The sequence below is a fragment of the Ceratina calcarata genome, unplaced genomic scaffold (genome assembly GCF_001652005.2).
Source record: "Ceratina calcarata isolate Rehan_Ccalc_2016 unplaced genomic scaffold, ASM165200v1 scaffold554.2, whole genome shotgun sequence".
Lineage (NCBI taxonomy): Eukaryota > Metazoa > Arthropoda > Insecta > Hymenoptera > Apidae > Ceratina > Ceratina calcarata.
This window is the reverse complement of record NW_017176727.1, coordinates 46,756-60,489: the sequence shown is the minus strand read 5'-3', so window position 1 is coordinate 60,489 and position 13,734 is coordinate 46,756. Positions and strand designations below refer to the sequence as shown.

Here is a 13,734-nt window from a genome sequence, read left to right as displayed (position 1 = left end):
AGTAATCGGATTTTCTCAACAATGTTTGACATTGCAGAGATTTTTTAAATACAATTTAAGAATAAATCGGTTTTAGAAACCGTAAGAAAAGCTAATTCTTTCGTTTCTATTTAATATAGTACACAATTACGAACTACTGCTGTGCAGAACAAAATATTTATACATGATTTCGAGTATTCTTTGTTTCTTTTATGCGTTTTAGCGTCAAAATCCAACACATGGAACATGTATACAGTGACGAATTGCGGGCAAAAAATTTGATTCTTAAATGCTCAAAATTACTTCGCTCTCGCTTTTAGTACTTCGTTAGCCACATCCAAAGACTCGTTAGTAAAAAATCTTATCACAAACTTCGTGGCTTTTTTTGTGTAATACTATGTATACCTTAAATTAATTTTACACATATTATTTATACTTTCACAGCTGATATTTCTTCCCATTGGTTTTACTCGTTCGCTCAAGAAAAGCTTTATTCCAAACATTTCAAAGATTAGATTAATAATCTTCAGCGCTCTTAATTGCATTCATTCATACAATGCGGTTTCGACATGTTGGCTACAAAAAAATTATACTGACTTCCATTTAACATTGAACGATGCTAAACACGATCTACATCGAAAGCTGCTTTTTGAGATTCCACTAATTACTATCGAGCAATTTGATAACGAATTAAATAAAATTTATAGATCAAGATTGCAGCGTTAAAAAAAACTATTGCGGGTACAAAACGTTGAATCATCAGACTTAATATAAATGCAACATGATTGCAGCTTCTTTTTTTAATCCATGATTGAGGTACTGTCAGATCGTCTAACAGATTACCTTATTTACATTCATTCATACACCTCATAAACAATTCATAAATACAATCTCGCGAAAAAACATGATAGTAGTGATTTGAGTGTCTTGCACACAGTCTTTAGCATTAAAATTTAATTAACATTTTGATCACTCGAATAATTTCTTCGCCCTCCATAATTTACTTCTTTTTAAATAATTTTTAACTTTTATATCTGTATTTACGTATAACCGATATCTTTTTATGTTTTCAACGCGTGTCGCAGACGTACGCATATATATTTTTATTCTATTCGTAACGTACAAATTACCATGGACATTGTATCACATTAATCATACGACCTCGCTCAGCCTAATTTATGCTTTTCTTTGCATATTATACATAATGAACTGAAAAAGCCTTGAAAGTACGATTCTTCGTTACGTAAAATATAGTACAATTGAAAGAAAGAAATACGTATGTTTCTTTTCTGACTTGTAGTACGAACTTAAATACTGCATCGAAATATATGCTTCCCCTTTTATGTAAAAGACGGCATCTAAAACTTTATCGTACGACGTAAATATGTACATTGATATTTGTACTTTCTATTAAACTTCTAACAAAACTTTCTTTCTAATTCAATTCATTTCTTTTTTTGCTTGTTGTTAACATTTATTGAATCTCCGATCCAGCACCTTTAAAATTAATCCTCCGTTAGCTACATTTTTAATTGTAAGTATTCCGATGACATAATCCAACAAGACAAACTTTTTCCATTTTTTACAATATGATTTCTATAGAGTTTCTCATGTCAAAAACAAATCCGGGACCAGAATTATTGTACCATGTACTGTTTGCGAAAAATAGCAGTTTTTATAAAAAATACATGATTTTCGGGAGAAATGAGGTATTACATGTTTTTGTACATGGTTTCTTTATCAGAAATGTCTTTAAAATCCAATACTGCAAATTCCTCCTGGGTAAACGAATTTTCACGTACATACAAAAATGGTACATATAAAATGCATAAGGTTTTTTCAAACTCCGACAACTCTTTACAACTGTTAAAAAGTACGAAAGTAAAAGATAAACTTTCTATCGTTTTTAGTTCGTACGTAATACCATAGATTTCTACAAAAACCGCTATTTAGTGGAAATAGTACGTGACAGTGCATTTATGCTGCTTCTGGATTCGTTTTTGTCATGAGAAACTCTATAAAAATGAGGTAATGGACATTGCACAAAATGTGTAAAAAGTTTAACTTACGTTAAGGCCCCGATACTGCCGTTCAACGTCTCTTGTTTCCATGACGTCGGCTGAACTTTCGATTTTTTCTGCGAACAGATAGTAAACATGAATTATGTATCGTAAAATGTTTTTCGTCTGCTGCCCGCTTATCATAACAGATAAAAGAAACGTAAACATGTGTACGTACCTAATTTTACTCGGCGAGGGAACCGGAGCGTGTTCGGCGATTGCAGGTAACACTGAAATAAATTTGTCAGTTGGACGTAAAAGGCGTGCCGTGCGAGAGGATAATCTCCATATCAGTCTTTGTCTGTGTGGCGTCTGCTCTTGAGCATTGTACTTGCTCAACACGGTGCCCACAGCCTCGTGTGTTGAAAAAAAGCTTGTGTCTGAAATCTGTAAACAAAGATGCCACGATCTTAGCAATTTCATTCATCCATCGTGCTCGATAAAGAACAATGGCTCGCGAAAGTATTCAGACATCTTTTAAAACGAAATGGCTTTTTTAATAGTGGACTAAAGAATGTAATTTTCTGTAGTATGCTAGAAGACTTAGTTTACTATGCAATATGTAAAAAATATTGTCCTGAATTTTTATTATTCGGAATTGCGAGAAAAAGAGTAGATGCGATTTTTAATTTTTTTTATTGTGGTCTGTAATAAAAATTTGGAAAATCTCAGTTGTAGATCTAAGTAAGTTATATGCATTTATAGTCGGGGAAGGATACTCTTGTAAAACAGCCAGGTTCCTATTCCTCACACCTTTAACAAAGGAGGTCATAATAACACACTGTAAACTGAATAACATACCATTATACTTGGAATTCCGAATGTCTTTGTAAATCATGTCCTTTACTTATGATTAGCAGTTTTTTTTTAAGTTTCTGTCACACATTATACAATGAATTAAGCCTTCAAACATCGCACAGAAAATTCAAGTCAGTAGGTCCAACGTTAAAAAGAGTTATTTCATTTTAAAAGGGGTCCGGATACTTTCGTCAGCTACTGTATATAAAAAACCGTAGAACCATCGGATTGTTACCTTACATATTTTCTGAAGGTCTATAGAAAACTCCAGTAGTCGAAACATCTGCTGTTTTGACGTTACAGATATATTGATAGTAGAGGAACTAGGTGTTGTAGATGCGGGAGTTTCTGCATTAGTATCTAATCGATTCACTACACCATCTAAATACGTGCAAAGCAAGACGAGCGCCACTTCCGAAGACCTCAAGCTTGCACAGTTACCGTCACAGGCAATCATCTCTAGCCTGAGGAGAAGCTCGGATTCCTGAAACGATACCGTTTATTATTAGACAAATTCCTTTATTATTATCATTCGTTATTAAATATAAAATAGAATAACTGTCTTAACATTGGATCAAACAACACCATCCTCTTTGGTATGTTAGGAAATCTGTTTTTCTGTATAATATGTAACGAAAAATTGAAAACAATTGCTATTCGTTAGTATCTTGACGAAAATGTTTAACTTTTACTCCAATAAAAATTTTAAACACCCAATTTGTAGATCGAAGTTATAATTAGACTGCGAATTGTTATGCAAACTACAACATTTATTCTTCTAATTTAAAGAATAAAGTCCAGATAGCGATTTATTATACTCTTTAAAGATAATGATGTATAATATATTTTTGACATTTTTGCATAGTAAATTTAAAAAATGTTTTGATCTAATACTAAAAAAGTAATTTTATTTTTAAGTGTATCCAAATATTAATAAAAATCACTATATAGAATGCAATATCTCACCGTAACGATAGCAGTATACACTTCTCCGAGTCCTAGCTGTGTTGCAACAGCAAGGAACATCGCGTTGAACAATCGAAGGAAAGTTAACGACGTAACGGGTTGAGTACCAGGCGCCCATTCTAACTTATTCCGTATTACTTCCGACATGCGTTTAAGATCGCCGCCGGTGCACTTGCACTGCGATATGGAGACCAAATGATCAGCGTCTAGCGACTGCGCCAATTGGACAGCGGCTATATGGAACGCAGACACGCTGATACAAGCCATGTGCTTTGGTCTTGCTTTCATTTTCGTTAAGAACCGATCCATTAAATTGATGGCAACGAAAAATACGTCCGATGGTAAGTCATACCATACTTTTAAACATCTTAAAACGTGGGCTGATCCATCCCGGGCTCCGATTGTTATTTCATCATTCTGAATAGAAAATATTGTACAGAAGGAAATATTTATAGTATTCATTTAATGACGCAGGATTCATTTATGCGTACCTGTGATATATTAGGTAGCTGAAGGTTAGGCTGATATTTAACTTCAAGGAGCAATGCTTCTTGCAATTGTTCAAGCAACGGGTGGATTGCATCCGGTACAGGCAAGCCCGACGTATCCATTCCTGCAATGTGTGACTTGCAGCTCACTACAGCAACAATTAAAGAATAAAACTGATGCAAAGTGTGCGTAGTGTAGCTGATGATAAATATGTCACACCACAAGAATGGAGCAGCTGGCCAGCCTTGTATCTGAAAAATAATATGCATATTGGAAATATTAAATGTTAATTAATATTAATTAGTCATTCAATGAAAAATACACACATGATTAAAAAGTTGTGTAAAACCTGCACGAGTATTGTTATGAAACGAAGTATTCTGCCGTTTGAGCAATTAAAGATATGGAACATTATTAAAAATATGTCTAATTACTAAAATAATTATTTCAAACTCTTTATCGCACACGTGTGCATGTGTGTATATTCACGCTCTATCAATTTAAGTTTCTCGAATGAACTGGTAATATATCTCGTTCGACGTAACTCCGTTAGATCTCACATCTTCTTTTACTATGTAAGAATTGTTAATTACTAATTGAGAATGCGAACTCTCTATCGAAAGAATTTTATAAAATTAAAATAAAATTATATTATCGTACTTTGTATTATTTTTTTTTTATGTCATAATAGAGTAATAATAGAAGTTGTATAGTAAGGAATTTTCTAGACATTCTCAAATCAAATATTGAAAAAAGATAGAAATTGTGTTACATCACTTTGATACCTGTATCGAATTTCTCATTGTATGTGATATTAAAAAAAAGGAAATCTTCCATAAAATGAATACGAATCACGATAATGTAATTTGATTTTCATTTACTTATTTCACAGTCCAACAATAATAGAAGTTGTATAATAGGGAATTTCGAAAAATTTTCAAATGGAATATTGAAAGGAAGAAGTTACGTTACATTACTTTGAGGACACCTGTATTGCATTTCTGACTGTACGTGACATTGAAAAGAAAGAGAATCGCGTAGGAAGGTATTAAAAGGCTGACGCAACGAACTGTCAAAATTAAAGGGACGTGACGGAGGTCACGCATCGAATCAAAACAAGTTACTTCAAATATATAAATAAAAGTCTACACAATTTCTCGTTTTTTTACATTAAATTACAAAACGCTACATCAACAAAATTAAGTAAGTAATATCATGTGGCTAATAAATGTGTTTACAATCGAGCGAATTCTCAAATTACCCAAATATCATGATGTAATATTAATAAAATTGTATCTAGTAATGAAAAATAGATAAAAGAGCTATAAAGAGTAATAGTTTATGTCATAATTTCCTCAAAATTTGCGTCTTATCGCGAGTACGAAGTTCTTGATTCAAAGTTGGATAAAATCGAGTTAAGTCTAATTGTAAGCAACGGCTAAACTTTCCTGAATAATTCAGTAAAAAGCAAGTTATTAGAACGTATTTATAAATTGGCTATGTTATTAACTTGGCGATAAAATATTTGGATTTACAGATAAAACTGACTCATTCATACGTACCCTTCATTTCGAAGAAAGAACACTCTTATGAAATCACAAAAATCGCCGAAAAATTGTACGCTTTATCTTTTTTCTTTACTTAAGTATAACAACGAGCTGCTACACGGCACAAAACACACTATGAAAATCAGTTTGTATCTACGTTGACCCGTACTCGATTCGAATGATACTGTGTTGTGTGCCTTGACTCGGCGGCTCGCGTTAGCTTTGTAAGTCGTCACGGATGAGCAATAACCGAGTTGCTACGAACATGTACGAATTCGAACGAAGTTGAAACAACAACAAGACAACGTACAAAATTTTCATTATTATCAAACGAACCACAATTATTTAAGTAGCTAGGAACAATTAAAAATTGTTATTATGTAATTGTTGTTGTTGTCTTTGCATACTTTTTATCTTATGAATCAAATAGAAGCTACCCTTTGGTAAATGCCATTTCTTTCAGCGTTGCTTCTAGAATAAACAAAAGATGTACTGTATGTATACAAACAATTAAAGAAAGCGGATCTAACTCATTGTTACTGTTAATTCATGAAATACAGGATTTATGCTGAATTGCTCATCGCATGCAAAGGCTGGGTTATTTGTAGCATGAAGTGTTTCATTATTTAATGTTTTCGATGTTTTTACATGATATTAGATAAACATTAACTGATTGAAAGGATATTAAATGATGATAGTCGTACGATTACCACCATTTTGCTTTAATTGCGCGTTTCGACCTATTCCGCGAATACCGTTGGCGAAAGATAAGATTTTGAGTAAATACGTACCCGGATGCGTCCGAAACGCTTTCACGTCAGTAGATCACCCAATCTTGGCTTCTTTTGTCCTGTTTTTCGATACAGATAGGAAGTAAGTTCACTAGCGAAACATCCCGTTTGACAGTTGCTCTAACAATAAGAAATGGCGGAGGTACATATTTTCAGCTGATCATTACGCGTCACCGAACGCTCATGCGTACCAAATAGTCCCTCTGCCAATGTAAACAGAACTTTTGAAATCAATTCTATGCGCAACGCATTTTAAGCAATAAGTCAGCCAAAACTAATTTTTTTATATGGGTTTCATTAAGACGACGTCTCTTGCATGCAGTAATTCTCATGTATTATTACACATAATACATGCTTGAACAATGGAATATTTGATAAACAGATTGTTACTTATGATAAAAAATAGTTTATGTACACTATTTTCATGAAAAGGAAAAAAATTGGGCAAGTTTGAGGTGCCTAGTACTTACAATACTCAATATAATATCTCCTTACATTATTTTATTCCATTACTCTTCAAAAATGGTATACAAGAGAGTAGAGATTTCGTCTGCGATGTCGAAAGATATCTAAGTACCCCAAAGTTTAGAACCAGAAATTCATGTAAGAAGGAGAGTACGGTAAGAGTCTAAAGTTTAGGTAATTTAATATCCATCTGCACAGATGCGTATTGTAATAATCTATAAATGAGATTAAATACGGTCTTTTATACTTTCATTAGCATGTACAATTTTTACTCATTTTTATCTTGTTCTTCTTTCTCGCGCTCCAACGTCTTTACAATTTTCTCTAATGTATAGAGGTGTTCGTCGTTTACATCTGGAGCTATAACTCGCATAGCAGATGCCAGTTTGTATAAATATTCCGTGTTAGACCCACTAGGACCACAAGATTCTACTATATGTTGTGCTATCATGTGTATATTTTCTATGCCTGCATAATTTGGATTATCTTCTCCACCTATGTAAATTGTAATGTAAAATGGTCTGCGCTCAGAGTTGGATAATATACGGTAACCGTTCGGGAACGAATGCGATTCGATGTCATTGGTCGAGTACGATGGATAAAAGAGGACACTTTTCCTTTCGTAACCGCCTTTTTCTCTGTAGTCTAAATGTTTAATAACATTTTCTATGTTGTCCGGCGGTATCTTATAAGCAACTCCCCACACCTGGTCGTTCGGATTATCAGAAGAAAGTAACGTGACGACGCGACCGGGCTAGAACAAAATGTTTCACGCGCGACGAATTAACTTAAGTTCCACGTAGGAACGAGAGGAACTAATTAAATACATACTCTACTCGGTATTCCTCTATGGTCCGTACTCTTCTGATAAAATCTCCTAACGTATCCCTTGATGTGACCGACGCAGACTTCGGAGTATGGAAAGTCTGCTTTCCATATCAATGAGCCATAACCAAACACCCACATGATAATGTTTTACTTCTTTTATTAAGTAACAATTCCCTTAACAACTTTTCATTTGGGTTAACGCTCTCCGATAAAAGTACATCGATGTTAAATAGGACATTGTTTCCTAAAAGAAATTGTCTTATGAATTACTTATTCTAACGTTCACAATTCGTATTTTTACGAAGGCGACAAGCGCGACTAAAATTTAGAACAAAACTCATGAGTTATAATTATGATATCCCTACATGCAAGCTGCAAGGTCGTTAACACTTGAAAAGTATTTTGTATCGACTGTTTCGTCGGAAACGATTTTCAATCATGTTGCCTATAAATTACGTTACGATTAATGAGAATTTATAATACAGCAGTCGAACCATGTGCGCTCGCGCTGTCAAACCGAACAGCTGTAGCCACCTAGCCACAGCTAGAGACGGTGGCGGGGGCAATGCGCGGCATGCGATATGGCATATACAGCACCGGCAGTTGGCCGGTTCTAGCTGTGACGTCACTCGCGCATGCTTTTAGACGCTTAGTTACAAAAAGTGCCCTGGCCCCTGCCGAACACTGACTGTTGTTGACTGTCGTGTTCTCCGTGTTCTCCACTTCTCCAGTGTTCACCAGTGTTCTCGCATTCGCAATGAGAACGATGTCGTTCCTACCAATATAATATCGATCAAACATTAAATAGAATACACATTTAATTATTAAAAAATAGATTTGTCTATAGAAAATGTCTTCGAAAATTCTGTACACCGATGTTCTTGCGCTTTGCTGTACCGATGACTTCCTTTTCGCAGGTTGGTTTTACATTCGCTAACTGTCTTTATTTTGAATTAAGATACATTATTTATACTCTTTAATTTGTATGTAGGCATAGGATGTAGTTTACATATATTTGACGTCAAGACTTATGCATTCCAAGTAAAGTTAGATTGTCTCGAGCCACATATTATACATGGAATTGTTAACGGTCCTAATTCCATGTTGACCGTCTTCGGCAGGAACTTGTTTTGCGCGTATACCATTTGTCGTTCAATAGACAGCACAGCGTACGTTCCAATTTTAATTATTCTCCATCCGCTCGATTAACAATTGTACTATTTGAAAAAATCTATATTACAGAATCGATATCGTAGTTACTAAACAGCAGGTTCCCGACTGGATAATAACAGCAAAATGGTCAACAATTAATGGAAGTAATTGTTTATGTCTACTTCTAGCACACAATAGTGTATGTATTTATAATCCAGGTCTGAAGACTGCAGCAAGATATAACACATTTACATGTACAGAAAAATGTCTTTTGTATCCTTACACTCCTATACACTGAAATGAAAGCTGTACATGGATATTAAACTTAATTCTGTTATCAGATATGCAGGATACATATCAGTGAAGGATAACGGGAATCTAACTATCTTTAGTGGAACAGTATTCCAAGAAATCTTGATATGGGAGGTGGATCATACTAACAATAATGAGGCCTTTGTTTCACACCATTTAAAAGAACACAATGTTTGTTACATTTATATCTGAATAAGACAACATTCTTTTAGGCGATTCACAGAACTATAAATCTGTCAAACTTTAGGGTGTGATCTTTTCGGTGATTTATGATGCAGCTACGAAACTTATTTGCTCTACATCGGATGATAGAACAGTCAGATTGTGGAAAGTACATCCTAGAAATAAGAACGAGAAGAATATTACAGACTGGAAAGAAACTAAAGTAACATTGATGAAAACGATGTTTGGTCACACAGCTAGAGTATGGAGATGTATCATTAAAGATAAAAGTTTAATTACAATAGGAGAGGATTCTCTCATGTGCACTTGGTCACTAGACGGTAAATTGCTGAATAAACTTTCCGCCCATTATGGGGCTGCTGTATGGAGCATAGGTGTAACGAATGACAACAAAACTGTCTTTACTGGCGGTGCTGATGGCGCGATTCATGTATTCCCCGCCGTCAATGCATCTAATTCTGTGCCATCATCTAAGAAGTTTACTTGCGCCTCGCCGAAATACGTTTGCTGTTTACGTAGTGGGAAATTTCTGGTTTTCAGCGAAAACGGCACTCTGTTTATATTTGATAAAAAACGTAGCAATCCACAAAGGTCAATGTACTTAAAAAGATACAGTGACTATTGTGTTATGAAAGTTTCTCCGTGCCATTCGTATGTCTGTTTTGCATCGAAGACTGGATATATGGCGATGTACCAAGGTGAGGCAAATTATGTGATGTGAAAATTACATTAATTGGTCAAACCGTTGTGTAAATTGATTCCAGAGAATGAAAAGAAGTTAAAACAGATTTTCGAGAAGGAGATGATGAACTCGAAAATATTATCAGTACATTGGCTAGAAAATAATAACTTAGTGATATGTGGGATGGACGGTGTCTTAAAAATGTTCAATTTCACTCCCAAAGGTATGTCCAGTGAAATATAATGTAACTTAATGTATAATTAACTTTGGATGATTTCTCTCGTTTTGTACAGGATTGATTACAGTACAAGCAGTATGTATTTTGCCAGCTGCTCGCGAACGATGGTTAACAGCAGCTGCTTTATACGGAGGATTATTAGTGTGTGGAGATAGATCCGGAAACATGCACGTGTTCGACCTTAAGAAATTAACTCCGTGCAGTGAAGCGAATGTAGCTGAATCAAATAATAAACCAATTCAAACTTTCGTGAAAGTTCACGGAATAATCGGTGTCCAAACATTTATGGTCTTACTTGACAAATTGGTATCAGCGGGTCGCGATGGGATGTTGCGATTCTATGAATTATGTACAGAATTAAACACGCTACGTGCTTTGCACGAAGAAAAAGTGCCAATAGACTGGATTGCCGATAATATAAGTTTAGGATCTGAAATTTATATTTTCGGTTTTCAAGAGGTATTTAGGTATTATTCGTATTTCTTTTAAATGTCTTCTCATTCTCTTATTATCCATTTACAGACGGATTTTGTAATATATACTTACCATCATATGTATTGTCATCGGGTACTAGCAAAGATACCATGTGGCGGTGGCCACAGATCATGGGATTGTTTAATGTCGGACGATTATACTATTACGTTCTTGTACATCCGTAACAAAGAAATATTTCTATCTGATTTCTCAATCGGTCCTTTCATGCCTAGTATACTAGCTGTGCGAGTGAGTAATTTGTTTCTATACATAGTAGCTAGGTTGCAGATTTTTTAAGCGCTGTTAAGTGCCATTACATGCAATAGTCTTTTACTTTTTCACTCGTCACACCGTATTTTATAAACAGCCCCTTAATTTCCAATTGGTGTTTGATTGAATTAAATATTTAATCATTTATCTGCAGCCCTGCAAAGGACGAAGCGAAAATATCTAAGATCATTTAAAATTTCCAGCATGGATATCATACAAAAGAGATACACTGTATGAAACGATTGTTACATAAAGCTAGGCACAATATTTTTATATCGGGGAGCGAAGATACCTCTGTTCGGATTTTTTATGCTCCAAATATAAGCGAGTACTGTACCCCTTTTACACTAGCTGTTCTCGACGGTCACGTTTCTAGTATAAAATTTGTGACCTATTTGGATTTACAACCTAATCGCGAATCGCATAAGAAGTATCTCATTTTCTCCGGGGGTGGAAGAGCTCAAATAAAAGTTTGGGAAATCGAAATAAATCTTGATACTTACATGTTAATCAGAAGTTACGTTTCTTGCAACGATATTACATCTCATATGTTGTACGGAACTGATCAAGAACGAAAAAAGCAATCGCAGGAATCGACATACAATGCAGAACCTGAGACACGATACATGGACATAGATACTTATCATTACGGTATAAATTACGTATTGCTCTTCGTTGCCTGTGCAGATGGATTTGTAAGGTATGACAATTCACCTTTTGCCTAATAATTTTAAAGTAAAACTCGGCCCCGCTCATATGTCAACATTCGTTTTCAGAATATTTTTATACGATATCAATGCAAAAACTATCTCAATAAAAGTAAAGACGAAATGTGCTAATCGGTGCATAACAAAAATAACTGTTTTAAAATGCAATGAGAAAGTAATTGCGCTAATAATGCCAACTGATGGAATCTGTCGATTTATTGACTTCACCCATATTGTTTCAAAGATAAAATCGAAACCGGAAGAAGAATTTCAGAACTGTGAAAGTTCTCTATCGATCACAGGGTTCAATTTACATCAATCTGGAATTAATTCGTATGATATAAAATCGATAGCAAATGACGAGTATTTATTAGTAACTGGTGGCGATGATAATTTACTTAATATTGTCCGCTTAAAAGTTGTGTCATTGAGCGACATACAAATTTTATTATTATCCAAATGGAGCAGCTCAGAGGCGCACGTCGCTCAAATTACGGGAATAATGTTTCACAGAGAAAATACAATTTTCACCGCTGGGATAGATCAACGTGTGAACATATACTATTACAATTATATTGGAAGTGGTCTAAACGCAAGAATTTTAAAGACGATTCATACGTCCGTATCAGATATAAAGGGTTTAACTTCATGGTCTAGACAGTACGTATAAAATTTAATATTAAATTAACGTTGATATTAATCTATGATTATTTTAGGGAAGAGTCCTTCTTATGCGTTTATGGTAAAGGATTCGAGATATTGGAAGTCCCTTTGAGATGATCATCGAGTAAAAAGAAAAATAACATTGTTCCTTACAATTATAAGTTAAGAAATATAATATATAAAATTTCATACATGTATATAAATAGCTTAATAAAATTATTTTCCATTTCCTTACATTATTTTGTTCCATTACTCTTTACATAAGGAGTTTAACTTCGTAGTATAATTCAGAGTACAGCTACCCAAAACGATTCCCAACGTGCTTGTAATGTACAATGTAATGCCAACTTTGTTTTGAGCGACTAAATAGAAAATTCTAAAGAATAACAGTCATTATTTTCTAAACAATTAATTTATAGTTCTGCGATTTATCTTTGATTTGATTTAGCTTTGATTTGAGGACTGTTTCATCAAAATCTGTGGAATGGAACTTAAGATATAAAAATTTTTCTTCGTGTCGACCAAAATTATATGATTTTTATTCGAATTTTATAGTTAGGATTCATTTTTATTGCAATCGAGTTCATGATGTAAAAACATTTTTACACCATGATCGAGTTTAAATGAATTACTCCATTGAATTGTTCCATCAGAGAGAAACTCTGAAGTGCAGAAGCAGAGATGAAAAGGGAGATTGCTCATTTCTTTGATTGCTCTGGTTCCATCTTATATGGTTTACGACATTCAAGATTCAGAATTTAGAATACGTTTTTGTATATTTACGGTGTATATTTAATCATGAGCGATTCATCCTCTCTATGATTATTAAATAATAAGTTTCATATAATGATTTATTCATACGGATTTGAAAAAAGGGAAAGTGAATCACCACCGTAGCTCGGTCGTCAAACGGAAAGTGAATTAAAAATAATTAAATCGTCTTAATGAATAGAATGAAATATATTTAATTTAACTCTTACAGAAGATGAAAATTGATTAACGCTAAGTGAAATAGAAATGCAATTGAAATCTCTAAGATTGAAATACAAACAATGTCGAAGGGAGGATTCGGAGGATTTTGGAGGATTTTCATCTCTGGTAGCGCCATTGAGCTGCATCATCAGCTGCAT

At 34.3% G+C, this 13,734-nt stretch overlaps 3 protein-coding genes across 4 annotated transcripts; 1 reads left to right on the top strand and 2 right to left on the bottom strand.

Moving 5' to 3' along the window:
* Window positions 1–92: 92 nt before the first annotated feature.
* Window positions 93–6,748, bottom strand: CycG (cyclin G). 2 transcript variants are annotated; one of them, XM_018031618.2, is made up of 7 exons: window positions 6,631–6,748; window positions 4,295–4,543; window positions 3,804–4,220; window positions 3,073–3,321; window positions 2,218–2,426; window positions 2,049–2,116; window positions 93–1,476 (listed from the first exon to the last, which is right to left on the bottom strand). In XM_018031618.2, exons 2-6 carry the CDS (start codon window positions 4,412–4,414, stop codon window positions 2,071–2,073), a joined length of 1,041 nt encoding a protein of 346 aa, XP_017887107.1. In that variant the 5' UTR covers window positions 4,415–4,543; window positions 6,631–6,748; the 3' UTR covers window positions 93–1,476; window positions 2,049–2,070. The 2 variants fall into 2 exon arrangements, with proteins under 2 accessions (XP_017887107.1, XP_017887108.1); XM_018031619.2 differs by lacking the exons at window positions 93–1,476; window positions 2,049–2,116 and having other exon boundaries at window positions 3,078–3,321.
* A 366-nt stretch (window positions 6,749–7,114) lies between these two features.
* LOC108629153 (putative glutathione-specific gamma-glutamylcyclotransferase 2) lies at window positions 7,115–8,461 on the bottom strand. The gene is made up of 3 exons (XM_018031620.2): window positions 8,289–8,461; window positions 7,927–8,167; window positions 7,115–7,849 (listed from the first exon to the last, which is right to left on the bottom strand). Exons 2-3 carry the CDS (start codon window positions 8,059–8,061, stop codon window positions 7,364–7,366), a joined length of 621 nt encoding a protein of 206 aa, XP_017887109.1. The 5' UTR covers window positions 8,062–8,167; window positions 8,289–8,461; the 3' UTR covers window positions 7,115–7,363.
* Window positions 8,462–8,572: 111 nt separating this feature from the next.
* LOC108629151 (WD repeat-containing protein 6) lies at window positions 8,573–12,988 on the top strand. The gene is made up of 11 exons (XM_018031617.2): window positions 8,573–8,840; window positions 8,915–9,092; window positions 9,166–9,348; window positions 9,417–9,558; window positions 9,635–10,268; window positions 10,335–10,475; window positions 10,546–10,949; window positions 11,013–11,213; window positions 11,438–11,934; window positions 12,011–12,601; window positions 12,658–12,988. The coding sequence occupies exons 1-11, from the start codon at window positions 8,774–8,776 to the stop codon at window positions 12,719–12,721; spliced, it is 3,102 nt and encodes a 1,033-aa protein (XP_017887106.1). The 5' UTR covers window positions 8,573–8,773; the 3' UTR covers window positions 12,722–12,988.
* The last annotated feature ends 746 nt before the right edge of the window (window positions 12,989–13,734 follow it).